This window comes from Cervus canadensis, chromosome 19 (genome assembly GCF_019320065.1).
Source record: "Cervus canadensis isolate Bull #8, Minnesota chromosome 19, ASM1932006v1, whole genome shotgun sequence".
NCBI lineage: Eukaryota > Metazoa > Chordata > Mammalia > Artiodactyla > Cervidae > Cervus > Cervus canadensis.
Window position 1 is genome coordinate 962,567 of NC_057404.1, and position 27,109 is coordinate 989,675.

Genomic DNA, 27,109 nt, shown 5'->3' on the forward strand with positions numbered 1-27,109 from the left:
CACTCAGTGAATGCTTTCTCAATTGAACAACTGTATCTCTGTCACTGACACATGTAGGAGTTAGAGAAACACCCTTACCATACAGATTTTCCACTAAGGCTTATACCATAGTAAGGCTATATCAGGTACAATAACTTTAAAGAAATATAGCTTAGTATTTACATGTATTAACATATTCATTATTTCATAAAAACTTCCCAATAATGAATCAGATGTTATTAGCCCACTGTTGCACCTGGTAAAACTAAGTAAGGCTCAGTTTATAACTTAAGGTCTGGCAGTCAGAGAATGAACCCAGCTTTGAGCCTGTGACTCCAGATTGCCATGCGTTCTTTGTTACACCTTATGGTTTCTCCAGGACATTTATCACCTCCAGGGAGAAGAAAACCTAATCTGTGAGGGAAGAGATAGAAAGACAGAGGAAGGGAAAAGTATTGGAACTGATGTGAGGCTTTTATGGAGAAAACTGATGCCAGAAAGAGAGCAGATACCAGGTAGTAGATGAAGGATTTGTGTTTTCTTTGACAGATCCATTGCTGGGCTCCTAGCTGCAAAGTCATGGGTTGGCTCCAAAGAGGAGAAGGCAAGGCTATGCAACTTGGAAGAAGGCGTTGACTTTAAATGTGTCTGGAAGACAGTGGGGTGAGAAAAGCATGCCATTCTCACGGGAGTCGAGATCTGGACTTGAATCCTAATTCCATCATTTGCTGTCCCTTAGATCAGGCCCTTTCCCCTTTTGGGCCTCAGTTTTCTTAATTTAAAATGAGGTTCAAATGTTCAACTTCATGGTTCTCAATTATTTTTCTTCTTTTGCAGCATTGCCATTGGTAGAGACTGCCAATAACTTAGAAAAATTTGAAAGTGAGACTCTGTAAACCGAGAATACCACCCACAGTCCTACTTGCAAAAAAATCTAGTATTTTTTTTTAAACAACTTTTTATATACAGTTGAAAAATCACATGCAGTGAATGTACACATTGCGGCCCATCAGCCTACTAAGTTGGGTCATGGGTTATACAATTATTCTCCCAGAAAACTTTATAAGGATAATTCATCACTTTGTATCTTAGTTATATAGGATGGAAGCCACATAGGTAATAGAAAAATCACAACTGATTTCCACTGTATGACCATCACTAATGACTATCACTGTGCTCTTGGATTAAGAGATTTTTGTCTATAGTCTGTAGTAATATCAGTACACTCAAGAGACTTGTCAGTTTATTTCATCATTTTTTCTGAGAGGATTTTAGGTCAGAGATTTTTAACTGGAGTTGACAGTTCCTTGGGTACTGAAAGGGTTGGAAAATTCCAAAGATTATTTTGCCAAGATCAATTGATACTATGTCACTGTGCAAAGGAAGACCAAAGCTATCAGCTAGATAACCAACCATCAGGTTAAGTTCAAAAGTTTTATCACAGATGCATTCTTTTCACTTGCATATATTTTCAGATATCAGATACACATTAATTGTAGACTTTTGGTCCTTAAGTACAGTTTTAGCTAGGCATTGATGCTATATAAAAGGATTTTAGGGGGCTTATGACCACTCTAAAACAATAGGAGAATTTCATCAGCTTCTCAAAGGGATCACAAAAGGTGACAACAAAGGTTAAAGAACCACCACACTTCATATCCTACAATAGTGTTACAATTCAGATATTTTTTGGTAAAACTGGATGCTGATTTGAATTATATCCTAAAAGTTTTAGTAAACTTTTAACTACATGAAGGTTAGTAATAGACCTCTATCAGTGTACATTACCTCTTTTATACTTGATTCTTTACAAAATAAACAAATACAGTGTGATGAAAAATATTGCTGAGAAAAATAAAAGATAAATAAATAAAGATATATTCATGGATTAAAAAGCTTCATAACTTTACATTGTCAATTCTCTCTGCACTAATGTAGAGATACAATATGATCTCAATTATAATTCCTGCAGACTTTTTTGGATAGAAATCGAGAAGTTGATCCTAGAAGTTATATAGCGAGATGCAAAGGTATAAGCATTTCCAAAACAATCTTAGCCAGTATAAAATTGAAAGACTTACATGACTTCATGACTTACCTTGTAGATATGGTAATTGAATAGTGTGATATGGTAATTAAATAGTGTGATACTAAGGATGGACATAGAGAACAAAGGAACAGAATAGGACCTAAAAATAGACCCCACTTATCCAGTCAAAGGTACCAACACAATCTAATGAGAAAAGCAAAGACTTTTCAATAAATAGGGCTAGAATAACTGGATAGCCATATGGAAAAAAAAATGAACCCTAACCCCTACCTCATAAGAAACAGAACAATGAACTTAAAGTGGATCATATATATGAAAAAAAAAGTGAAAACATAAATTTAAGGGAATGAAATCACTATGAATCTTCTCAGAGTCACCAACAAAATATTTTCCAATTTCTTCAGAATATTGTTTCCCAATGCATAATAATTTCATTATCAAGTTGCTACACAGAATACCCAGGAAACATTGAGTCTGGGTAGACCTGAGATAATTAAGCGATTGCTTAAAAAAGATGTAACCAAGAATAAACTAGATGTGAAATCTGTCTTAACAAAAACATATGCCTATTACTATGTTTATTATTTAAAGATAAGGACAAATCATTTACCGTTGATGGACAAGGTTGTCTAGCTTTAGCTGAAATAGTTCTAAAGAGATTTTCCTGATCTTTAATATACTTTTATTATCAAGATTGGAGAGTCTACATGTTTACCTACCTGCCTCTCTCCCTTCTGCCCATTTCCAAAAGTCAAAGTTAAACAACAACGTGCACAACAGCAATAAAATATGAAACACAAAGCTCTTTACCGGAGTCCGTAGAGAACTGTTCCATCAGGATGCAGGCGGATCATGCGATTTTTCACTGTGACCCCATGCACAAAGGATTTCTTGTCATTCAGAAAGTAGGTGTCTGGTACCCAGAGTTGATCAGCCACCCTGTTGTCTAGTGTGAGGTTTAGTGGGATTCCAGAATAAGAAAGCCTTTTGTCTTTCCAAGACTGCTGGAAATACATGGTGAGAGTATAATCCTATAAAAGAAAGGAAACCAAAAAAAAAAAAAGGAATTTTACCATCATCATCATCGTCATCTTCAGCTAAAGCCTTTTTGTTAAGAACCTGATAGCGTGTGGTACGTGGGTGCCCGGAGACTCAGCCTTCTGCAGGTCTGCTGTGAGGTCACGTTTGAATGTGCTGTGAGTGGTACCTCCAAGCATAAGGCAACCAACAGGTTAGAAGTACTAGAGCATGCAGAAGCATTTGTACCAATATAGAGTAAATCCATTTCATTGAATTTTAACTTTTGGAGTTAAGGTCATGAAATCATGGGGAAGGCCGTAAAGGGAAGTTGTACTTAGAGATTTATGGTCACAAATATCTACCCCTGGGCGTTGTATTTATAGTACTATTTTGAAGGAGTATGTTTGTTAAATAATAACTAAAAGTGGCTGTACTTAAAAGATGTGCTCTAAACTGCAAATACATCTGAATGAATAGCATTGTTTACCTTATAAAGGTTATCAGTTTCCATTATTTGGATTTTTCTAGCAAATTATGCCTTGTCTATCAGTCGTAAAAAGCAGTTTATGTAGAACATGTGGATGGGGAGATGCATTTGGCCTGAGAGCGGACATGAGTGCTGTGTGCTCGCTCACTTGCTTCAGTCGTGTCTGACTCTTCGCCACCCTAAGGACTGGAGCCTACCAGGCTCCTCTGTCCATGGGGTTCTCCAAGCAAGAACACTGGAGTGGATTGCCATTCTCTTCTCCAGGGGATATTCCCAACCCCGGGGATGGAACCCAGGTCCCCTGCATTGCAGGCAGACTCTTTACCATCTGAGCCACCAGGCAAATTGTCCATTAAAAGAATAAGAGGTCACAGTAACATCATAAAGGCTTAAGTTGTGGGTCCCCATATCATTAAAAAAAGATGGTTCACTTTTTCTTTTAAAGGACATTTATCTGTCAATAGTTTTAGCTGAATGCATTAGCAACAATTAAGAAAACACAATATAACTCCTGCACAACTCTGTATACTGACATTGTTTTATATATATATATGTATGTATGTATGTATATACATACAACCCTTTGAGAAACCAGCTGAGCCACAAGGGAAGCCCATGAAATTAAAAGACCCTTGCTCCTTGTAAGGAAAGTTATGACCAACCTAGACAGCATATTAAAAAGCAGACATTTGCCAACAAAGGTCCATCTAGTCAAGGCTATGGTTTTTCCAGTGGTCATGTATGGATGTGAGAGTTGGACTCTAAAGAAAGCTGAGCGCCAAAGAATTGATCTTTTGAACTGTGGTGTTGAGAAGACTCTTGAGAGTCCCTTGGACTGCAAGGAGATCCAACCAGTCCATCCTAAAGGAGATCGGTCCTGGGTGTTCATTGGAAGGACTGATGCTGAAGCTGAAACTCCAATACTTGGGCCACCTCATGCGAAGAGTTGACTCATTGGAAAAGACCCTGATTCTGGGAAAGATTGAAGGCAGGAGGAGAAGGGGACGACAGAGGATGAGATGGCTGGATGGCATTACCGACTCAATGGACATGAGTTTGAGTTGGTGATGGACAGGGACGCCTGGCGTGCTGCGATTCATGGGGTTGCAAAGAGTCGGACATGACTGAGTGACTGAACTGATTTGAGAAACACTGACTCTGCTCAGCCTTTCCTGGTGGCTTGGACGGTAAAGCGTCTGTCTGCAATGTGGGAGACCTGGGTTTGATCCCCAGGTCGGTAAGATCCCCGGAGAAGGAAATGGCAATCCACTCTAGTACTCTTGCCTGGAAAATTCCATGGATGGAGGAGCCTGGTAGGCTACAGTCCATGGAATCGCAAAGAGTCAGACACGACTGAACAACTTCACTGGTTCACTGACTCTGCTCATGTCTTACATCTGGGTAAACTCTACTTCATCTAGATCCCTATATGGATATTCATGCATTCCTGAAATATCCTAAATGATATTGTCTTCAATATTTATTCTGGGCAATGAGTTCCAATGTCCTTTAACCACTGTATTCAAGAATGTTTACATTGTTTACTCAGAAACAAACTTACAATAATTTAATTCTTTCTTGTTCAATGAGAAGGACATTTGCTCACTATTATTCATACAACATCCCTTTTATAGGTCTGAAACTTTTTCCACCTTACCTTCACTTAACAGAAAAAGAGAACCCACAGGGTTATGTACACTTCTCAATTGCTAACATTCTTATTTGCATACTCTTCAAGTTGTAGACATCATACCTTTTTGCAGTACAATGGATTGGACAGATTCTGAGCCTTAGATTCTGAAACATCTTGATGCCAAAGTCTACCACTTATAGAGCTATGTAACCATGAGCTACTAACTTAACCCATTGTTATCTCCAATGTCTCACTTCTAAAATAAAAATAATAGCATTTTACTGGCTTATTGAAAACATTGCTTAGGAAAATTAGGATGCAGGTATTTTAGAAACTAGCATGCTAAACAAATATATTATCTTCAAAATTGTTCACTGCTGTTTAAAGATTAATATCATACTTCCAAACTACTTGGAATGTACATATTTATTTTCACAAGCATTACCACTTTTAAAGAGATGTTTATAAAAGAACTTGTAGGCAGAAAGACCCCAGTAACCATGAAAATAAGCACTAGTCTGTGTTGTAAGTCTTGTTGGGGTCTTATTTGTAATTCAGACAATGTAATAAAATTAATAACTATCTCAAGATACATTATTGTAAATACTGGCACTGGGATCAGCATGACCAGCAACGGGTTGCGTTTCACCACCCGTGCTGAATGAATGCTCATTAACCTCCAGCTCTCTTGAGTGCCGCAGAGGATTTCCTCACAATGAGACCATGAGGCAGAATCCATACACTGCATTCTCCTCATTAAAAGAAGTTTTACTGTGTGATGAGGAAAAACTTACTGTAAAGTACAAATGATTGTGATGACAAATAATATTCTATTAACTAATGTTATAATTAAAATATGCTTGTGGTAAGTAAACAATGGAGAGTGGAAGGAGAAAATAACGTCAACTTGAGTAACTGCATAAATTAAGTGCAATCGTGTGTGTGCGTGTGCACGTGTGTGTGCATGTGCGTGCTTGTGCGTGCATGTGTGTGTACATGTGTGTGCATGTGCACACGTGTGTGCCTGTGTGTGCACGTGTGTGTGCATGCATGTGTGTGTGTGCGTGTGTGTACTTTTCCCTTTCCCTTTCTGGAAACTCTTGTTTCCTGTAAAGAAAGACCTATACACATGTACTGAGATCTTTGCTCTATACAACTCACCCTGTTTTCAATAAATATTGACTAAACATCACACCATGTTTCCCAATTAAAGCAGTAATTTAGTCTATTTGCAATAAGAAATCATTCAGTGGAAATTTATGCTGTTGTTCAGGCGCTCAGTAGTCTCTGACTCTTTGTGACCCCGTGGACTGTAGCACTCCAGGCTTCCCTGTCCTTCACTATTTCCCAGTTTGCTCAAACTCATGTCCATTGAGTCAGTGATGCCATCCAACCATCTCATATTCTGTAGCCCCCATATCCTCCTGCCTTCAATCTTTCCCAGCATCAGTGTCTTTTTCAATGAGTCAGCTCTTTGCATCAGGTGGCCAAAGTATTGGAGCTTCAGCTCCAGCATCAGTCCCTCCAATGAATATTCAGAGTTGATTTCCTTTAGGATTGACTGGTTTGATCTTGCAGTCCAAGAGACACTCAAGAGTCTTCTCCTCAGCACCACAGTTGGAAAGCATCAATTCTTCAATGCTCAGCCTTCTTTCTGGTCAATGGATGCTAGTATTTTACTCTAGGAAGTAGGTGATGCAGAACAAGTACCTTTTAAGACTTTTCTTCTTATGCATTTCTAGGGTTATCATCTTAACCTAGGACCTGATTCTATGATAAATGGAAATATGGACCCATGAATTTGATAACCTTCAAAAAACATTTTGAAACTAATGATAATTTTGATGATAATTATGCACAATATGGCAATACTTAAAACAGAGTAATATCTCCATCCTATGCATATTTTACCACAAGCATGATAATAATTTCCTTCTAGAAAATGCTATATGCTCTGTGGTTTCCATGGAGTTTCATATATATTATAACATTTCATTCTCACCACCTCATGAGATAGGCAAATTCTCCCTAAGAGAATTCATGTTTATATCTTGAAGAAACTAGTTTCTGAATTTTAAGTAAATTTTTTTTCCTATCTGCACTTTAGTATAAATATTAACAGTCATATCTGCATATAATAAAGCCTAAGATATCCTTTGGTGTATTCTGCTTTTTAGATGGAAAAGAAAGGCTTAAAATTGTGTTTTTTTTTTTTTTTATCTAACACAACAGATTTTCTACTAATTCTTCATTAGGTCAAAGTGCAAGCCCTCCAGGGAGGATGGAAAGTTTTCAGAAAGAAATGAAAGGTTTTGCTACTTTGCCCAAGAACTCTAAAATCATTTTTCTTCCAGGTGTATGATATGTGTTCAACTACCTTTCTCAAGTGGGCAAGCTACTCCTTGACAGAAAGTGTGACATATTTAGAAACAATGGGCCATAGGAGATTCTTTGACACTGAAGCACATTAATGGGATTAGCTGGTATGAGATTCCTAATGAAATTGGTCAGGCTAATTCAGGCATGAGAGAATTTGATTCATTGAAGAAAAGCAGGATAAACAATATCAAGTCAGCAATTTCCAAAACCCATCCTTTTTAAATCTAAAAATGCTTAAAGAAGTAAGAAAATATTTCTAATAAATGAAAGCAGTCCTTTTGGAGAATAAAGGTAATATTTTTTTATATACTTATTTTTATTGAAGTACAGTTGATTCACAATTTAGTTTCAGATTTATGACTCAAAATTTTTATAGATTATACTCCATTTAAGGTTATTACAAAATATTTGTGATATTCCCTGTGCTGCACAATATATCCTTGTATCTGATTTATTTTATACACAGAAGTTTGTACCCCTTGATCCCCTGCACCTATCTTTCTTGCCCCTCCCCTCTTCTCCCTTCCTGCTGGTAACCACTAGTTTATTCTCTGCATCTGTGAGTCTGTTTCTGCTTTGTTATATTCATTCATTTTATTTTTTAGATTCCACACATAAGTGACAACATACAGTATTTGTCTTTCCAAGATATGTAATCAACTTGTGTCCATCAACAGATAAATGGATATGGATACACACACACACACACACACATACATATATATATACAAAGTCACTCAGCCATAAAAAGAATGGAATTTTGCCATTTATAACATGGATGGGCCTAGAGGGTACTATGTTTAGTGAAGTGAGTCAGATAGAAAAGGGTAACATTCATTTTAGAGCAGTAGTTTTAAACGGGATGATTTTGTCAGCCAGAGCACATTTAACAATGTCTGAAGACAGTCTCAGTTGTCACAGCTGAGAGTACTGTGTGTGCAGCTAACATCGCGGAGAACAGCCCTGACTCCGATGGGATCTATCCTTTCAGCTTTAATCTCTGTGCTCTGTGGCTGGTGCTTAGTCATGCTGGCTCTGCGCCTCTGTAAGAAACTGTTTCCCATAGCGTGAAACATGCGTAATAGCCCTTCATGATCTGCCTCATCGGCTTGACCTTTGAAGGTTTAATACTTCTCCATTTAGACTGAGATGCAAAGTCGCAGAGCAGAGCATACAGTTGTCTTGTTGGAGGTTTACAGAAACCATGGTGACCAGACCTATGTTGACAGCTGAAAAGACAAAGGATTCTGGCATCAAGAAGTCTACAACAAACAGTCCCACTGCCTCCCCTTTTAGCATAAAAGAAGCCTGGATTCTAACTCGAATAAGATGGTTCTTTGGGACACTAGTCTGCCATCTTCTCAGTTTTCTGGCTTTCTGAATGAAGCCACTATTCCTTGCCCTAATACTTCACCTTTTGATTTATTGGTTTGTTGCGCTGTGACCAGTAAGAACTTGGACTTGGTAACACTAGCATCTATGGGGAGTGGCCAGGTGTCCTCCCCAGCCTAATACACTGCACCATGCATCCCCTATAACAAAGAATTAACTGACTCCAAATGTCAATAGTGTCAAGGTTATGAACTCTGCCTTAAATGAAAATATCTTCCTTTCTAGTATCAGTAAGATAACTTTATTATCAGTAAAATAATATCCTCAACATGTCTACTCAAACATTTAATATATTCCTTAAAATTTTGTGTAAGGAATGCTAACACTAGATGGTTCATAATTTGCCACTTTAACGTAAGAAATCATTGACAAAAATTCCTTAATTACCTAGCATCAGAAGAGTGAAAAATTACGTGGTTTTGGCAAATATATTGAGGTACATATTTTAACAAAATGAGCTATAAGAAGACTGCATAGTGGACTGGAAAAGTGAAAGTCTCTTATTAGCTGCCTCCACAATCAGTACACAACTCAAACCAATCAATAGTGAGGAGACAAAATATTGATTTAACATCTAATAATATTGCATCTACTCAGAAGGACCATATGAGCAATCCCTCCTTTTCAAACTGTGAAGAGGGAGAACTTATATCCCTTGCACACATTTGTATTTTATATTTCATTGATTTGATTGCACATTATGCATCATAAGGGGTCCCAAGCACACCTCGCTGTTCCTTATAAAACTTTTATGTCATTTTAGTTGAACTCTGAGATCTGCTCTTTCCAAAACTTAGGTTGCTTTCCCCCTAAACTGATTGTAGCTGAGCTGTGTATCACTTCTACAGAAACTTCTGTGGTGGAAACTGCCCTGCCTACAGTTCCTACTAACTTGAGTGTGACCACGTTCTATATCACGTGATTCTGCACTCCTCCCACCTTTGGAATGAAGAGTAGATATCTAATTTAAGACCAGATGATTTATAGGCAGGTGACAAACTTGTGCCTGACTCAAGAAGATAAGATGGGCCAATCAGAATCCTCTCCCAAAAATTTGCTATTGGATAAAGGATCGCATGGGCTTCCCTGGTGGCTCAGTACAAAAGAATCTGTCTGCTAATGCAGGAGATGCAGGTTCGGTTCTTGAGTCTGGAAGAGCCTCTGGAGAAGGGAATGGCTCAGTTCAGTTCAGTTCAGTCACTCAGTTGTGTCAAAATCTTTGCAACCCCATGGTCTGCAGAACACCAGACTTCCCAGTTCATCACCAACTCCCCGAGCTTACTCAAACTCATGTCCATTGTTCAGTGATGCCATCCAACCATCTCGTCCTCTGCCATCCACTTCTCCTCCCACCTTCAATCTTTCCCAGCCTCAGGTAGCCAAAGTATTGGAGTTTCAGCTTCAGCATCTGTCCTTCCAATGAATATTCAGGACTGATTTCATCTAAGATTGACAGTTTGGATCTTCTTGCAGTCCAAGGGACTCTCCAAGAGTCCAAGAGTCTTCTCCAACACCACAGTTCAAAACCATCAATTCTTTGGCACTCAGCTTTCTTCATAATCCAACTCTCACATCCATACATGACTACTGGAAAAGCCATAGCTTTGAGTTGATGGACTTTTGTTGACAAAGTAATGTCTCTGCTTTCTAATATGCTGTCTAGGTTGGTCATAACTTTTCTTCTAAGCAGCAAGCGTCTTTTAATTTTATGGCTGCAGTCACCGTCACAGTGATTTTGGAGCCCCTCAAATAGAGCCTCTCATTGTTTTCATTTTTTCCTCATCTATTTGCCAAGAAGTGATGGGACTGGATGCCATGATCTTAGTTTTCTGAATGTTGAGTTTTAAGCCAACTTTTTCACTCTCCTCTTTCACTTTCATCAAGAGACTCTTTAGTTCTTCTTTGCTTTCTGCCATAAGGGTGGTGTCATCTGCATATATGAGGTTATTGATAATTCTCCCAGCAATCTTGATTCCAGCTTGTGCTTCATCCAGCCTGGCATTTCGCATGATGTACTTTGCATATAAGTTAAGTAGCAGGGTGACAATATACAGCCTTGATGTACTCCTTTCCTGATTTGGAATCCATCTGTTGTTCCATGTCCAGTTGTAACTGTTGCTTCTTGACCTGCATACAGATTTCTCAGGAGGCAGGTCAGGTGGCCTGGTATTCCCATCTCTTTCAGAATTTTCCATAGTTTGCTGTGATCCACACAGTCAAAGACTTTGGCATAGTCAATAAAGAAGAAGTAGATGTTTTTCTGGAACTCTCGTGCTTTTTCGATGATCCAACAGATGTTGGCAATTTGATCTCTGGTTCCTCTGCCTTCTCTAAATCCAGGTTGAACATCTGTAAGTTCATGGTTCATGTACTATTGAAGCCTGGCTTGGAGAATTTTGAACATTACTTTGCTATCATGTGAGATGAGTGCAATTGTGCGGTAGTTTGAACATTTCTTTGGCATTGCCTTTCTTTGGGATTGGGATGAAACCTGACCTTTTCCAGTCCTGTGGGCACCACTGAGTTTCCCAAATTTGCTGGCATATTGAGTGCAGCACTTTCACAGCATCATCTTTTAGGATTTGAAATAACTCAACAGGAATTCTGTCACCTCCACTAGCTTTGTTCGTAGTGATGCTTCCTAAGGCCCACTTGACTTCGTATTCCAGGATGTCTGGCTCTAGGTGAGTGATCACACCATTGTGGTTATCTGGGTCATGAAGATCTTTTTTGTATAGTTTTCTATGTATTCTTGCCAGGAGAATCCCATGGACAGAGGAGCCTGCTCGGCCACAGTCCATGGGGTTGCAAAGAATTAGAAATGACTTAGTGGCTCAACAGCTACAAAAGAATGTGATCCAGCAGCTGTAGTGCCAAGTGCCAAGGTCATGGCCTAGAACTAGGGCTACACTGCAAGCATGAAGTCAGAGTGGGGAGCTTGAATAAAAACAGGAAACCAGTCTCTGCCAAAGAAGAAAGAAAGTGGAGAAAGGTGCAGAAAAGAGCCAAAGGAGAAAGAATCTGACATTGCTAGAGAACGAATGGCCAAGGTCATAAAGAACTTCCTGCTTCCTATTTCTAGTTTCTCCTGAGGTCTGGAAATGTTCTATACTTCAATATAAAGTTCTTATATAGAGTTTATATATAAACTTCTATACTTCTTATAAACTTTCTTTGTATCATTACAGCAAACTTCACTTTCCTTGCGCTAAATTGATTCCATCTTTATTTCCTCCAACCAAAAAAAGCTGTAATGATTATGGAGGTTGATGTCCATATGAGAATTTCATTAAGCAATAATTATACATATTGTAAAAACCCAAGAAAATCAAAATCATCTGGCCCATCTCCTTGATTTTGAAAAAGAGAGGTATTATGAGAAATCTGACACTCAGAGCTATTAAATGACGGGAAAAAAGGAGGAAGAGACATATTTGATATTGTTTATTAACCAAGAGAGCAAGGAAAGTGAAGGAATATGTATTTACTTCTATGGAGACAATTCTCTATCAAACAAAATGACAATTATCAAGAAATGTAACCTGGAGACTAAATGCATAAGATGGCAACGAACAGTACTCTTACAAGGATGAGAAAACAAAACAAAGTCATCTCACAAAAACAAACTTTAGTGAAAAATTGTCTGATAAATAAGCCAGTTTAGGTTGTAATTGAATCACACAACATCTGTTTCTAATTGAGACTCCTGCTTAAATGAATATTTTGTGTCTCGGTGTCACCATTAAGTACATTCTGCAGCAGAAATGCATCACTGTATTTCCAGATTTTCTGTTCATTTATAATCTTTCATCTTATCATCTAGTATTATGCAAACTATTAATACATATTTGTTGTGCTTACTTGTTTTAATATCTTTAAAATACATACAATCTCATTTTTTCAAAGCCCATGTTTTTCTTTTTATTGATTTTTTTCAACAACTGCAGCTTGTACTATGCTTCAAAGAACATAATCTTCTTTTACCTTTGTCTCATCCTAATAGCCCCATTTGGTTTATCCATCTGTGTAGTCAGATTTTTGTCAGGCTTGTGTAGTGTTCTGAACAATCCGGGAATGAATTGATCTTCTGGGTGAACAAAAACACTGAGAGCTATAGGTTTATTGCAATGAGAATCATCTAAGGAAGTAACCTGGGCACATAGGACACTCATGTGACAACTGGAGTGTGAACTTGTGTTCCAATGCAAGGAACTGCGGGAGACTCTCACTATACAAAACCGAGACGGTACAATTTAAAAATCTCAGCCTCTGTGATCTAATATCTACTTTATAAGCTGTAGAGATTATTTTTAAAAAATGAAAACGCTTTTTTTCTTTACAATGAACCCAATTTCCTAAAAACGGTATGATAAAATTTGTATTTCATCCAGTGACAGTTTAAATGTCTTATCTAGAAGCTAATTAATTGGAAGAACAAATAACTCAAGTTGTAAGATATATTGAAAATTTGGGCCCAAAGCAGGGGCAAGTTTGCTAGAAACTTCTAAGTCAAAAGATCTTAGATTATAAGAGTGACTAATTCTTTCTGTCAACATTTTGCCATTGTTGAGTAGATTGAAAATACCGTATTATGGCAGATGCTGAGGAGGAAATGTTAATACATTTCCCCTGTCTAACCTCAAAGAGCTCCTAAACCGGGCGGTGAGACAGCGTCGCTCATTCCCAGCTGCCCCACTGGCCTCCCCGGCTTCTCAGGGCTTCCGTCACCCCTGTAACCGGCTCCCTGCATGAGGCTCCCTCCGCCTCGGACACCCAGAGAGCTCCACCTCGCTCCACTGGCCGTGGCCTCCCCCTGGAGACGAGGTCATTCAGCAGGAGGTTATCCGTCTTACAAGCCCTGGCATTTGCTTAGGGTATAGCGAAGTCAGAGTACTAACACGGAGGTGGAGGAAAGAGAATGGTTTAGGCAAGATTTGGTGACGCTGATCGGAGAGGATAGAGCGAAGAGGGCATCAGGGGTGACTGCGGGGCTTCTGACCCAGTGAGCACATGGGCGAAAGTAGAAGGCGCTGGAGACTGGGGCTGAGGGTGATCCATTCGCTCATTCACAGGCGGCTTTGTGCTGCGGTGCCGGCGGCGGTTGCGTGCAGAGGTGCGGAGTAAGCAGTGATGAGCCCGGAAGCACGGGAAGGCCGCGCTCCGGCGGAACGGGCCGGTGAGTCAGAGCGAAGGATGCAGCCGCGGGAATGGAGGAATGGCGTAGCGCGGCCCGGGGACAGCAGGCGGCGAGAAGAGGACAGCAGCCTGGAAATCCGGTGCTGGGCCTAAGCCTCCTCTGAGTTCTCAGAGCACTCCTCTTCTGCTTTGATTGTAGTGCTTATATTGTAGGTATTTCTCAGTCCCACTAGATGTTGAACGCCCCCAAGAGCAAAGGTTTGTATTTTTAGGTTTCAGCTTGTGCGCCAATGGTAGGAAGAGCTCAGATATGTTAGCTGAATATGAATTAAGCAGTGCTGTTTGCGGCATGGATATGAGCACTAAGTATGTCAGTGCAAACTCACCTTAAATTGTGAAAAACTGGTTATCTTTTAAAGTACGTGGAGACTCTCAGTTAGGCAAAATAATTAATAACCCAGAGTTTCCATTCTCTAACCATTCGAGGTTGACCACGGAGTGAGCTTCCCTAGTGAGCCCATAATTCCCACAAGTTTAGAAACTGATGAATTTCTGGGAGATGATAAAAGCATATGGCATTTGAAACAAACTTACTCTTTAGGAATGAATTAATAGTGACTTTCTACAAAGTATTAATAGACATATTTTGAATTATATCACAAGTCATTTTGGAAGTATAAGCCTATATATACTAAAGCTTTAAAAATACATCTCTATTCAGAACAACTTTCAAATTCATTCACAAGTTAGTCAGTATTCAAAATTCTCAATAAAATATTATATTAATGATTAATTTATCAGGAAAATGATTCATAAACCACTGACACTTAAAACCACATAATTAATGAGTTATGACACATTGTTTTTCAAAGTTCTTGAGTTCCAGAGGTTCAAAGAGAATTACTGTTTCTATTTTCCCCAATATTGAAGTAAGAGTAGAAACAAAATCAGTTCCATGGAGGATCTAATGCAGAATGTGGTGGATTTGCCTGACCATCCTGAGCTGGACTAGGAATCCATGACGAGAATAGAAATCAACATGTGGTATGCATGACAACTTGAAAAAGTTGAGCTATGAACTGAGCTAAACTGTGCAAGAATATGGGAATCAGGATTAAACCAAGATGTTATCAAGAACACATGACTTAGAGATATAAAAAAAATTTGTAAGCATTTCTAGCCTAGGCTAGAAGGTAGTTTTCTCCTGTGATTTGTGATCTTGTAATATACAGAGAGTGTAAAGGGCACAGTTAATAGCAAAAATTCTAGGTCTGGTACTGTTTTGTTGGAGGAGAATGAGGTCTTAGGAACTCTTAGCTCAAATTTAATAGGGTGGAATAAGAGGGATTCTCAAAAGTGCTACAGTAATATCTCTAGAATCAAGCACTTCTGATATCTCTTAAAACTTTAATTTACCTTCCTGGAAAGGAATTGTTAGCACACTCTCAGAAACCTTATTTTTAGATTTTTCTAACAGGAAGATTGATTTCCATCAAATTATCATCTTAAAGAGATGGTAGGTAATGATCTCTGGGGAGTCCCTGGGGAACTCTCAAAATAGAATAGCTAGCCATTATAATGCCCAAATGTCAACTTTATCACATTCATTCTTTTATTCCATCCTCTTTTTTCTGTACCATATTGGTGTTTTGGACTTTGTTTTAATTTTCCATTCAGAGATAAGCACCATCAACTTTTGGTATCTAGTTTTTTTCCATCTGCTTTAAAAGAAAAAAAAAATCATTCTATATAACCTACTTTTTATCATAAACATCGTTATCTTTTCCACAGCTATTTTTTTATTTGCTTTTTATTGTTGAGCAATCTTGCTTCCTCCATTGTACTTTCTTTCACTAATTAGTAACTTGGTGGGCGACATGCTATGTCTGCTGATGCAGCTATCCAGGAACATATATACATGCATGCAAGCTCAGTTGCTCAATCATGTCTGACTCTTTGAGACCCCATGGACTGTAGCCTGCCAGGCGCCTCTGTCCATGGAATTTTCCAGGTGAGAATACTGGAGTGAGTTGCTACTTCTATTCCAGGACTCCAGAACTTTTGTCATTGTTTTTAAAAATAGCGTTATATTATATTCACTTTTGTGAATCATTCTTTTTTAAAAAACATTCATTGTGTCTGTATAAGAAACTGAAAATCTTTGGACAATATCCTCTGTGACTTCCATATTTTGAAATTTAGGAGTTCAGGAAAGAGTTCTCAGTAACAATTCGATATAAATAATGGATGGAACAAAATATCAAGAAAAAATTCTCCAGAGATTTAGATTTCTTATTTGTGCAGAAATCTTAGAAAATGGCATACAACAGTTCAAATCAGATAAAACAGGTTACTTTTGAGAAAAAAATTTTGGAACTAGGAGACATTTTTTTTTTTCACATTAAAAACACATTACTTGGCAGCTTATTGAGAAGCATGAAACAATGGCTCCAATAATAAAATATTTAACTTTCAGGAAGAATTATGCATCAGACAAGATGCAATTTTAGTGCCAATCTCCTTTCAGCAAACCTTCAATCCTTCCTAACATCTTAGTCTCTTTTTAAATGGAGTGTGTGTTCATTTAGAGTTTGGCTTATCAAATGCAGCACTATTAACATTTTGGATTGAATACTTACTCTACGTAGGAGGCTGCATCTGTGTATTCTAGGATGCAGCATTAGCTGCACCTTTGGCCTTTATTCACTAGATTCCAGGACCAGCCCCTCAGCCATGACAATCAGAGATGGCTGCAGACATTACCAAATGTCCCCAGGATGGCAGGAGGGGAGGTGAAATTCCCCCTGGTTGATAACCACTGATTTAAGGCTGTCATAATCTATATCTGCCGTTCCTCATGAAAGCATAGATTTTCCTTTTATCTTCTTTCCCAATTACCTTTTTGCTATTCCATGACTCTCCATTATACTTTGACTCATTTATCTACCTTTATAGAGACTGTAAAAAAAAAAAAAAATCTATTGGTAGGAATTACACAATAGCTGTTCTTCCTCCTGCTATCTCAGCCCCACAGTAGGACAAAGAGCTTGAGGGGCTGGGCAGCAGAGATTAGATTTCCACATCATTCACTCAGTGGACCAGGTGTGTCTGTGCAGTGCAAAAACTGTATATTATACAAATTTCCCTGGTGCCCTGTTTATAATATTGCGATACAGCATTTGTAAATAGATTATGTAGACCTCAGACATTAATGTCCCTGATAACATAATAATGAGTGGTTCTGTTCCTAGGTCAGTCTTCAAAAGTTAATTTACCCATAAATTGGTTGAGATGTTTGAGTGGTATGCTCTTAAATTCTGGGACCTGGTAACTGTAATCCATGTTTTCAAGGAGGAGGTAAAAATGGAAAGAGAGCTGGCTTTCCTTTCCCTGATCCAGTTTAACAAAAAATATTTTAAATCAAAACAGCTTACCTTTGATATCTATGCCATTAATTCAATTCCCTAAAACGTATATTTATGAAAGCTCTCTGAAATCAATCCATGTTTATTGCATCTTTTCTTAATGACAGCTCAGAACCTCCTCCAAATCAATGGGTAAAGACATGACTCATTTCATTCAGTGGCTACACAGGATAGAATAACATATTAGTCATTATTATGTTAATGGTAATTGAAGTTGTTTCAGGTTCTTCTACAACTTAAAAATAGTGTTGCAATAACTCTTCTCTCTCTGTAGATAGATAGACAGATAGATAGAGATATAAATACCACAAGTACTGGTGTTTTACTGCATCCTTTGTATTATATGATGCCATACTCTGGAGCTTAATATAATAACTTGCTAAAGTAAATAAAAATAAAATCATAGACTGCTCCTTTGGTACAAAAATTTTCTAAATATTGAATTAAATTTAAACTTATAGAAAGCATTAACTAAGGCCTTAAAGTCAGGTCTACAGAATACAAGAGCTACATAAATATCCATATTGGGCACCTCCCGTGGCTTAACCTCATTGAGCATCTATCCAAACTTCTGTTAATCTTTGACTGCATCTGGCTAAAAAGTAACTTGGCACATATTGCTTCAGAAGACATTGGCAACCTTGTACCACATAATGACCAAAAAAACACTCCAAGAATTCCTTTGGCAGTGCAGAAAAAAATGGTTTGTGAATTTTAAAGCTAATACTTTTGATAAGCTTAATTTTCCTCTTATATAGCTTCAAAATCATCCTTGGACCTATAACAAACATGCATATCTTAGTAGATTTGCATTAAGTATATAGACTAGATCCATTCAGGAATAAAACCTCTAGGCTAACACCATGTTAAAACAAACAGAGAAATTAAATCTACAAGTAAAATAACATTGGGAGAGTTGGAATCTAGTTAAAGATTCATTGTTCATTAGTCCTGGGATCTTAGAGCAAATTTTTCAGCTAGTCTGATACTCAATCTCCTTACCTGTGTGATGGGCAAGAAAACTGTCAACAAGATTGTTGAAATGATGAATTGAAATAATGTATATAATAGTCCCAGAAAACTGTAAAACTGTAGTTGAATAAATAAGGAAAATCAAGTAGCCTAAAGCAGGTTATAGGACAATGCAATGCCTATGACATATTTTTCTTCTTTTTAACTAAGTTACTGATTTTTTCTCCACTAACACTGAGTAACAGAGCGATCTATTACCAAATGTCTGGCTGTAAGACCAGCAATTTTCTAAGTGCTTTCAACATGTTATGCTATTTAAACCTCATAACAACTCCATGAAGCTGAAATTAATATTCCCTTTTTATAAAGCAGAGACTCTGAGTTTAAGGGATGCCCAAAATGACTGCTAGAAAAAGTTCGAGCTGTAATTTGAACCCAAATCTGTCTGACTTTAAATTCCTAGTTCTTTTCACTGTATCACATAATAAACAAGGGCTTAAACATGCATTACAAGCACAAAAAATTTTCCTCCTAGGACAAGTCTTTTATCTCTTGCCTAAGGCTAACTTCTGCCTTGCTTTTTCATGGATACCTATTAATCAAAAACATTCAGTTCTAAAGTAGACTTTTCAGCCCTCTCTGATGTTTTATCCACGAACTCCCCTTCATCAGCTGGTGATGGTAATGAACACAGCTGCCTTACTCTTATCTGTGTGCTGTTGAAAACCCCATGGAATGCTAAATACAGTCAGTCATTCATCACTTCCCTGGATGAGTCTACAAATGTTAGCTGAAGGAAAGACAATGTGTTTATTCCATAATAATCCTCAAGTACAGGAAATAGAATAATTTTCTTTTGGTGGGATGGCATTCACATTCAAAAGCCTGCCAAAGCATTTTACCACTTTCAAAGAAAAACCTCCTTAGTCATGAGTTATGGTAGCAGCTATATTTCCCATATATATGAATCACAAGTTGGAATCAAGATTCTTGGGAGAAATATCAACAACCTCAGACATGCAGATGATACCACTCTAAACGCACAAAGCAAAGACAGCCTGTTGATGAGGGTGAAAGAGGAGAGTGAAAAAGTTGGCTTAAAACTCAACATTCAAAAAACTAAGATCATGGCATCTGGTCCCATCACTTTATAGCAAATAGATGGGGCAAAAGTGGAAACAGTGGCAGATTTTATCTTCTTCAGCTCCAAAATCACAGCAGACAGTGACTGCAGCCATGAAATTAAAAGACACTTGCTCCTTGAATTAATGCTAACTGTGGTATTGGAGAAGACTCTTGAGAGTCCCTTGGACTGCAAGGAGATCCAACCAGCCTGTCCTAAAGGAAATCAGTCCTGAATATTTGTTGGAAGGACTGATGCTGAATCCGGCCACCTGATATGAAGAACTGACTCATTGGAAAATATCCTGTTGCTGGAGGATAGGAGACAGGAGACTGAAGACAGGAGAAGGAGATGACAGAGGATGAGATGGTTGGATGCCATCACTGACTCAATGGACATGAGTTTGAGCAAGATCCGGGTGTTGGTGATGGACAGGGAAGCCTGGTACGCTGCAGTCCATGGGTTGCAAAGAGTCAGACATAACTGAACGACTGAACTGAACTGCTCCTTGGAAGGAAAGCTATGACAAACCTAAACAGAGTATTAAAAAGCAGAGACATTACCTTGCCAACAAAGGTTCATCTAGCCAAAGCTATGGTTTTTCCAGTGGTCATGTATGGATGTGAGAATTGCATCATAAAGAAGGCTGAGTGTCAAAGAATTGAGGTTTTCAAACTGGTGCAGGAGAAGACTCTTCAGAGTCCCCAGGATAACAAGGAAATCAACACAGTCAATCCTAAAGGAAGTCAACCCTGAAAATTCATTGGAAGGACTGATGCTGAAGCTGAGGTTCCAATATTTTGGCCACCTGTTTTTCCAGTGGTCATGTATGAATGTGAGAGTTGGACTAGAAAGAAAGCTGAGCCCCGAAGAATTGATGCTTTTGAACTGTGGTGTTGGAGAAGACTCTTGAGAGTCCCTTGCACTGCAAGGAGATCCAACCAATCCATCCTAAAGGAGATCAGTCCTGGGTGTTCATTGGAAGGACTGATGTTGAAGCTGAAACTCCAATACTTTGGCCACCTCATGTGAAGAGCTGACTCATTTGAAAAGACCCTGATGCTGGGAGGGATTGAGGGCAGGAGGAGAAGGGTCTGACAGAGGATGAGATGGTTGGATGGCATCACTGACTCAATGGATGTGGGTTTGGGTGGACTCCGGGAGCTGGTGATAGACAGGGAGGCCTGGTGTGCTGCAGTCCATGGGGTCGCATAGAGTTGGACACGACTGAGCGACTGAACTGAACTGATGTGAAGAGTCAACTCATTGGGAAAGACCTTGATGTGGGGAAAGATTGGGGGCAGGACGAGAAGGGGATGACAGGATGAGATGGTTGGATGGCATCACTGACTCAATGGACATGAGTTTGAGTAAACTCCGGGAGATAGGACAGAGAAGCCTGGCGTGCTGTGGTCCATGGGGTGGCAAAGAGTCAGACACAACAACAACAGAAATATAGTTCCCAAACTAGAAATTATTTCTAAGTGGCAGTAAGATGAAGTATTACTTGCAGGTTAAGGATCTTTTATTTAACATTTTGTGCATGATAACCCTCTAGGAGAAGGGGAGCATAAATTGGTTGAGAATAGAGATATTATGGTTTACTTCTACGCTTCCAGCACCAAGATGAGAGGATGCTGAATGAAAGAAGCATCCATGGTCCCCATACAGACTTAAATCTGGTCCTCCATCTGCATTCTTATTCCTAGTGAATGGTACAGTCATCTATCCTGTGGACCAAATCAGAAGCTAGAAGGAGTCTTGATTCTTTTCTCTTCCTCACTTTCCACATTAAATAAATCAATAAAATCTGGTCCTTCTATTCCATAAAAAAAATCTCTATATTCTACTTACAGTTGTTATCAATCTAGTTTGGCCTTTATCATTTCTTACCTGATTTACTGCAATAGGGTTCCTGACTAGTCATCTGAATTTAGCTCTTCTCTAGATCATTTGTTCTATGGCTGATAAATGGATATTCCAATTTTTTTTTAAAAATTACAATTATGATTATATTGCTCCAAGTTAAGCTTTAATGGATCCTCAATGTTATGAGGAAAAATTCCCCAAGGGCAAGTGATGTACCTCATCTGTTCCTCACTTTCCAGCCACACTTCTAACTTGACTCCTCTTTGACTCTATCGTCCAGTTCCTCAGACACATGATGTTTCTTCTGGGCCTAGAACACTCACTCTTTCTCTCTTGCTTCCTTGCCTGACTATCCCTAGCTGATGTAGGTCTTAGATTGGAAGCCAAATTACACCTTTTCCTCCCTAATCAGGAACCAGGAAGTCTGAGTTTGCCATTCTGCTCCCATAGCCCCTTCTCATTGTAGCCTGAATCATTCTACAAGGAAATTGGTTTCAGTTCAGTTCAGTTCAGTTGCTCAGTCGTGTCCGACTCTTTGTGACCCCATGGACTGCAGCACGCCAGACTTCCCAGTCCATCATCAACTCCTGGAGCTTGCTCAAACTCATGTCCATTGAGTAGGTGATGCGATCCAAGCATCTCATCCTCTGTCATCCCCTTCTCCTACTGCCTTCAATCTTTCCCAACATCAGGGTCTTTTCAAATGAGTCAGCTCTTCGTATCAGGTGGCCAAAATATTGGAGTTTCAGCTTCAACATCAGCCCTTCCAATGGACACCCATAACTGATTTCTTTAGGATGAACTGGTTGGATCTCCTTGCAGTCCAAGGGACTCTCAAGAGTCTTCTCCAATGCCCCAGTTGGTGCCTGTCTATTTCCTCCACTACTAGACCGTGAGTCTCGTGAGGGCATACCTATCTTGTTATCCCCTAGTGCTGAGTCCAGGGCCTGCAGATTAGTGAGTGCATGCTCAGTTACTCAGTCGTATCCAACTCTTTGTGATCTCACGGACTGTAGCCCACCATGCTCCTCTGTCCATGGGATTTCCTAGATGAGAATACTGGAGTGGGTTGCCATTTCCTATTCCAGCAGGTAAGTAAGTACCCAACAACTACTTTTTGAATGATTGGAGTGAGGAAAAAGCCTGAGGCAGACAGCTAAGTTACAAAACAGTTAAACTTTGCAATACAGGTGTAACATACTAACAGCCTGAATGGAGGCAGAAGATGTGGGGGTGGGGTGAAAAGAGGAGTAGAGATAAAGCTGAAAGGGAAGAGAATGCATTTAAACTCATTGTTGTAGATATGGGAGATGAGGGGAAAATGCAAACACTATAGAAGTACTGGAATTTAGGGGGAAATTGATGTATTTGGATTGCATATTTTTCTGAAGTACTTGAAGTGCAGGTATAGATATATTAGCTGATATAAAGTTGTAGAAAGATATAGAGAATATAGATCAATGAATCCTCATGAACACCATGGCTATGAAATTAAATGAGGTTATCAAAGTAAATTCAGAGATTGAGGCAAGACAAGGGCCTAAGACATAAGCTTAGTGCATATCAGTCTTTTTGCGCTGGCTGACAGTCAAAATGCTCTTTCAGTGTATGAATCCAAGCAGCTGATCCATTATCACACAAAGGGGGGACTGGGGTATTAGTGACACTGAATAGTCTTAGTATCAAAATCAATCGATGAATCCCCAAACCATGATAATGAACTTTCAATCGTTAGCTGTGAAAACTGTTTTCTTACTTAAAATATGATGCAAATGACTATTAAGACTCACTTTTTAAACTATATTATTTACTTTTAGTGTGCCTTATCCACCCACTAGGGGATGTATGTATTTAAAAGTTAGTCTTCAGCAACAAAATGAATCCCAAAAAGAAATCTCCTTGAATAATTCACTACCCAGTCAATCAAAATTCTATTTAAACTGTGACATCATACTCCACTACATTCATTTTAAGGATATTTGAAGGGTATTAATGCAGTCATATAATAAACTTTATATTATTAAAAACATTATGCTGTAATATCCTATAATAAAAATTTCAAAAAAGAATGTTTACATATATCCGTCTATTTATCTAAGCTGAATCATATTAGTGTATACCTGAAATTAACACAGTGTTGTAAAGTGAAAGTCAAAGTGTGAAAGTGTTAGTCGTCAGTCGTGTCCCACTCTTTGTGACCCCATGGGCTGCAGCCAGCCGGCTCCTCTGTCCATGGGATTCTCCAGGCAAGAATCTGGAATGGATAGCCGTTTCCTTCTTCAAGGTAGCTTCCTGACTCAGGGATTGAACCCAGGTCTTCTTCATTGCAAGCAGATTCTTTACCATCTGAGCCACCAGGGAAGCCCCCGCAATATTGTAAATCAACTATATTTCACTAAAAATAAATAAATAAAATAAAATTTTAAAAAATTTAATACATTTCCTTAAAATATTCATGTGGGAAACTTGGTTTACTAATGAAAATGAATCTGAGGATTTGGAGAAGTGAGTTTTAGACCTGTGGATAATCTTTGGCAAATCAAATTCTCAGACAGGGAGCTTTTACATGCAGTAAAATGAATAGGTTGACTAGGTGAACAATTCTCACACTCAATGTACATAATTAGCAACACGACTGCTTGGACCACTGAGTTTGATTTCTGGGAAGTACAGTTCTGAAATCTACATTTTTTTGATTGATGCTTTCAAGGAGAGATTATTATGCTGTTAATTTTCAGATCTTAATTTGAGAAACAGTGACCTCGATATTCCCTCAGTGTTCTTCAAAATCCTAAATGAACAATGTCTACATTTCCATTAGTTCTATAAAATTTGTTCCTGATTCCATGTATGTCATTTTATATTTAGTCAATTTCCTACAGTCCTCTCTTTCCACTGCAGCAAAAGGAATGTAAACCTGGAACCTTCTCTTAGGGTTGCCTATAAAAACATTTTCATGAATACTAAAGGAGGAAAAGAAGAATAGGGGGAGAGAGAGTTCTATTATCTTTAATTTCTGGTACCGTGTGTTTTCCTATCCCTCCAACTTGCTTACTTCTGACTTTACACATTTGTTTCTACCACATGTAGTTCTGAAGTATATTGGGAGTTGAATCCCCAGCTCAGATGTGAGTGGAAATCAAAGATCAGGAAGTAATATGACCACTAAAGTGATATCTGCCAGCAGATGCAGAATTTGATTTCTGAAGAGCAGCTTAGGCTTCCTTCAATTCTCCACACCTCCTCTGGAGCCCTTTCTCCATCCCAAACATCGAGAGGCTGAAGGACAAGAGAGGTCTTGTCTGGAAATGTCATAGAAAGCCTTGTGGGTTAGGGGGGGAGGGATGCTATGCTGATATATTTTCTCATCTGCATGAAGCAATGTGTATTTTAGTACAGTGTTAAAAATCCTCAAGCAGTTTCTCTCATGTCACAAGTTTAAGGCGTTATCTATGAGTGAGTCAGCCTGGGAGTTGCCATGGTAACGATTCTCATCCCCTTGGCATCAGTCCCTTCTGATGTTGCCACTGAAATACCTTAGTTTCAAGAGGATCTGAAGTTCCCATTACATTTAAATATTCATTATGTTATATATGCATTCCTTGATTTTGCAAGATTACCTGACTAGAAATCATTTTTAGAGATCTATAAATAGACATGCTACATCATGTTTGTTTCTTCTGCAAGATGAAAGACAAGCCTATAAAAATCCTTCCTATGCTCATAGCACATCTCTTTCTCTCTCGCTCGCTCTTTCTCCATCCCCTTTCTTAGGTATAAGTGTGTATGTGCATGTATGTGTATAATCAGTGGCCTTCATATTTGAAATATTTAAAGAGGACAGTCTAGACAGTAGTCATAAGCTCTAGTTTCCAAGGCAGTGGTTGAAAATACTCGCAGGCTGCCACACGACAACTGTATGTGAAGGCAGATAATGCTGTAGTTGAGTATGGAATCGCCTCGGGAAGCATTTGTGAGGTTTCCTGATTCACATTCCAGGGGAGATCTGTTTGGCAGAACAAAACTGCTTATAGTTGCCGTACCTCTCAAAAGAGAAGTCAAGACTCTGTCAAGCAAGGTTCTCAATAATCTGTCTCAACCTACTTTTCCAAAATCATTTGTCCCTTGACTACCTACCCACTCAAGTGTACCCTCCTGCTGACATGAAAGGCTATTTCCTTAACATTCTTGTATTTTTCCATATCTCTGTCTTTGGTTGTGCTTTTTCCTCTTCTTAAAAATCGAAATCCTACTTATCTCCAAGACCCAAGTTGATACTAGTTGAATTCTACAAAGAACTCCCTAATCCCCTCTCCAAGGCAAATTGACCTTCCCCTCATTCTGCTCTTGGTTACCTTGTTAACTTCTCTACTACAGGCAGCATTTACCTTTTCTACTCAGAATGGTCATAATCTGGCTTTTTCACCTGGATCTCCACTCTATGCTTCTGAGGGTGTAGTCCATGTCTCATTCATCTTTGTATGCCCACAGTATCTAGCACCCAGACACCAGCAAATGTTTACTAGATTTAAATATATTAACGTGAACTGAATAAACAATGCTCACTCAGGAAAACAGCCAGCTGAGGAGCTTTGGGTTCTAGTTGCTCATGACATAACAAGCCAGTCATAATGTGCACAGGCTGGTGTCTGAGTCCTCTCTGTGAGTACTCCTGGAGCACAGTACTCTGACTGAGTAGTCCTCTTTTGAGTTAAGTATGATGTGCTGTCAGTGGTGATAGTTTTTTCTAAAACCCATGGCTGAGTTGCACTTCTAGAAACTATAGTCATGTAGTATCACAACTATTTGATAGAACATAGAATTTGGAGTCAAATAGATCTGAATTCAATTTGTTTAATTTTTGCTAGCTCTCTTACCAGTTCGCTTAATCTTTGGAGGTCTTGCTTTCTCCCCATGAGTTTGGAATTAATTGAGATAGTAAAATGAAAGGTTTATGACAGCACTTAATATACAGTTATGCATTCAGCAAATAGTTAACTACTGCAAGTATAACTCAGAGATCACCACCAAGAGGTTGTTTCATTTAAACTGTTTCCATGATACCACTGGATACCCCTTTGTAATTGTTATACTGTGCATAAAATAGTTTTCTGAGGGTGCCATTATTTTTTATACTTATTTGACCGTACTCTGAACGTAAGACTTCCCCAGGCTAGCCAGGACATTCTGATGCAAAGAAAGACTTAAAAAAAGCTGGGCAGTGGGCTATGCAATGTCCTTGAATATTCATCCTACACATGATGCGTACCCGGTGTTGGACAGAGACTCTGGGGATTGAGTTGAGACAGAGAAAGGGGCACAGGTAGCAGCTTGGAACAGAACAGGGACACAGGGAGAGGGGGCAGCGTGCGGGGAGAGGGGGCAGCGCGCGAGGGAGAGGGGGCATGCCGCGCGGGGAGAGGGGGCAGGGAGCAGCGCGCGGGAGAGGGGGCAGCGCGCGGGAGAGGGGGCAGCGCGCGAGAGGAGCGCGCGGGGAGAGGGGGCAGCGAGAGGGGGCAGGCGCGAGGGGGCAGGCGCGCGGGAGAGGGGCAGCGCGCGGGGATGGGGGGCACGCGCGCGAGGAGAGGGGCAGCGCGCGGGGAGAGGGGGCAAGCGCCGCGGGGGGAGAGGGGGCAGCGCGCGG

At 39.2% G+C, this 27,109-nt stretch overlaps 1 protein-coding gene across 2 annotated transcripts in view; it reads right to left on the minus strand.

The window, feature by feature from the left end:
• Positions 1-27,109, minus strand: part of GABRB1 (gamma-aminobutyric acid type A receptor subunit beta1) — a 410,935-nt gene that overhangs the window by 254,858 nt on the left and 128,968 nt on the right. For both annotated transcript variants that reach the window (XM_043438789.1, XM_043438790.1), the window contains one exon: positions 2,840-3,060. In XM_043438789.1, the coding sequence (XP_043294724.1) occupies positions 2,840-3,060 (221 nt within the window). The remainder of the gene's footprint in view (positions 1-2,839; positions 3,061-27,109) is intronic.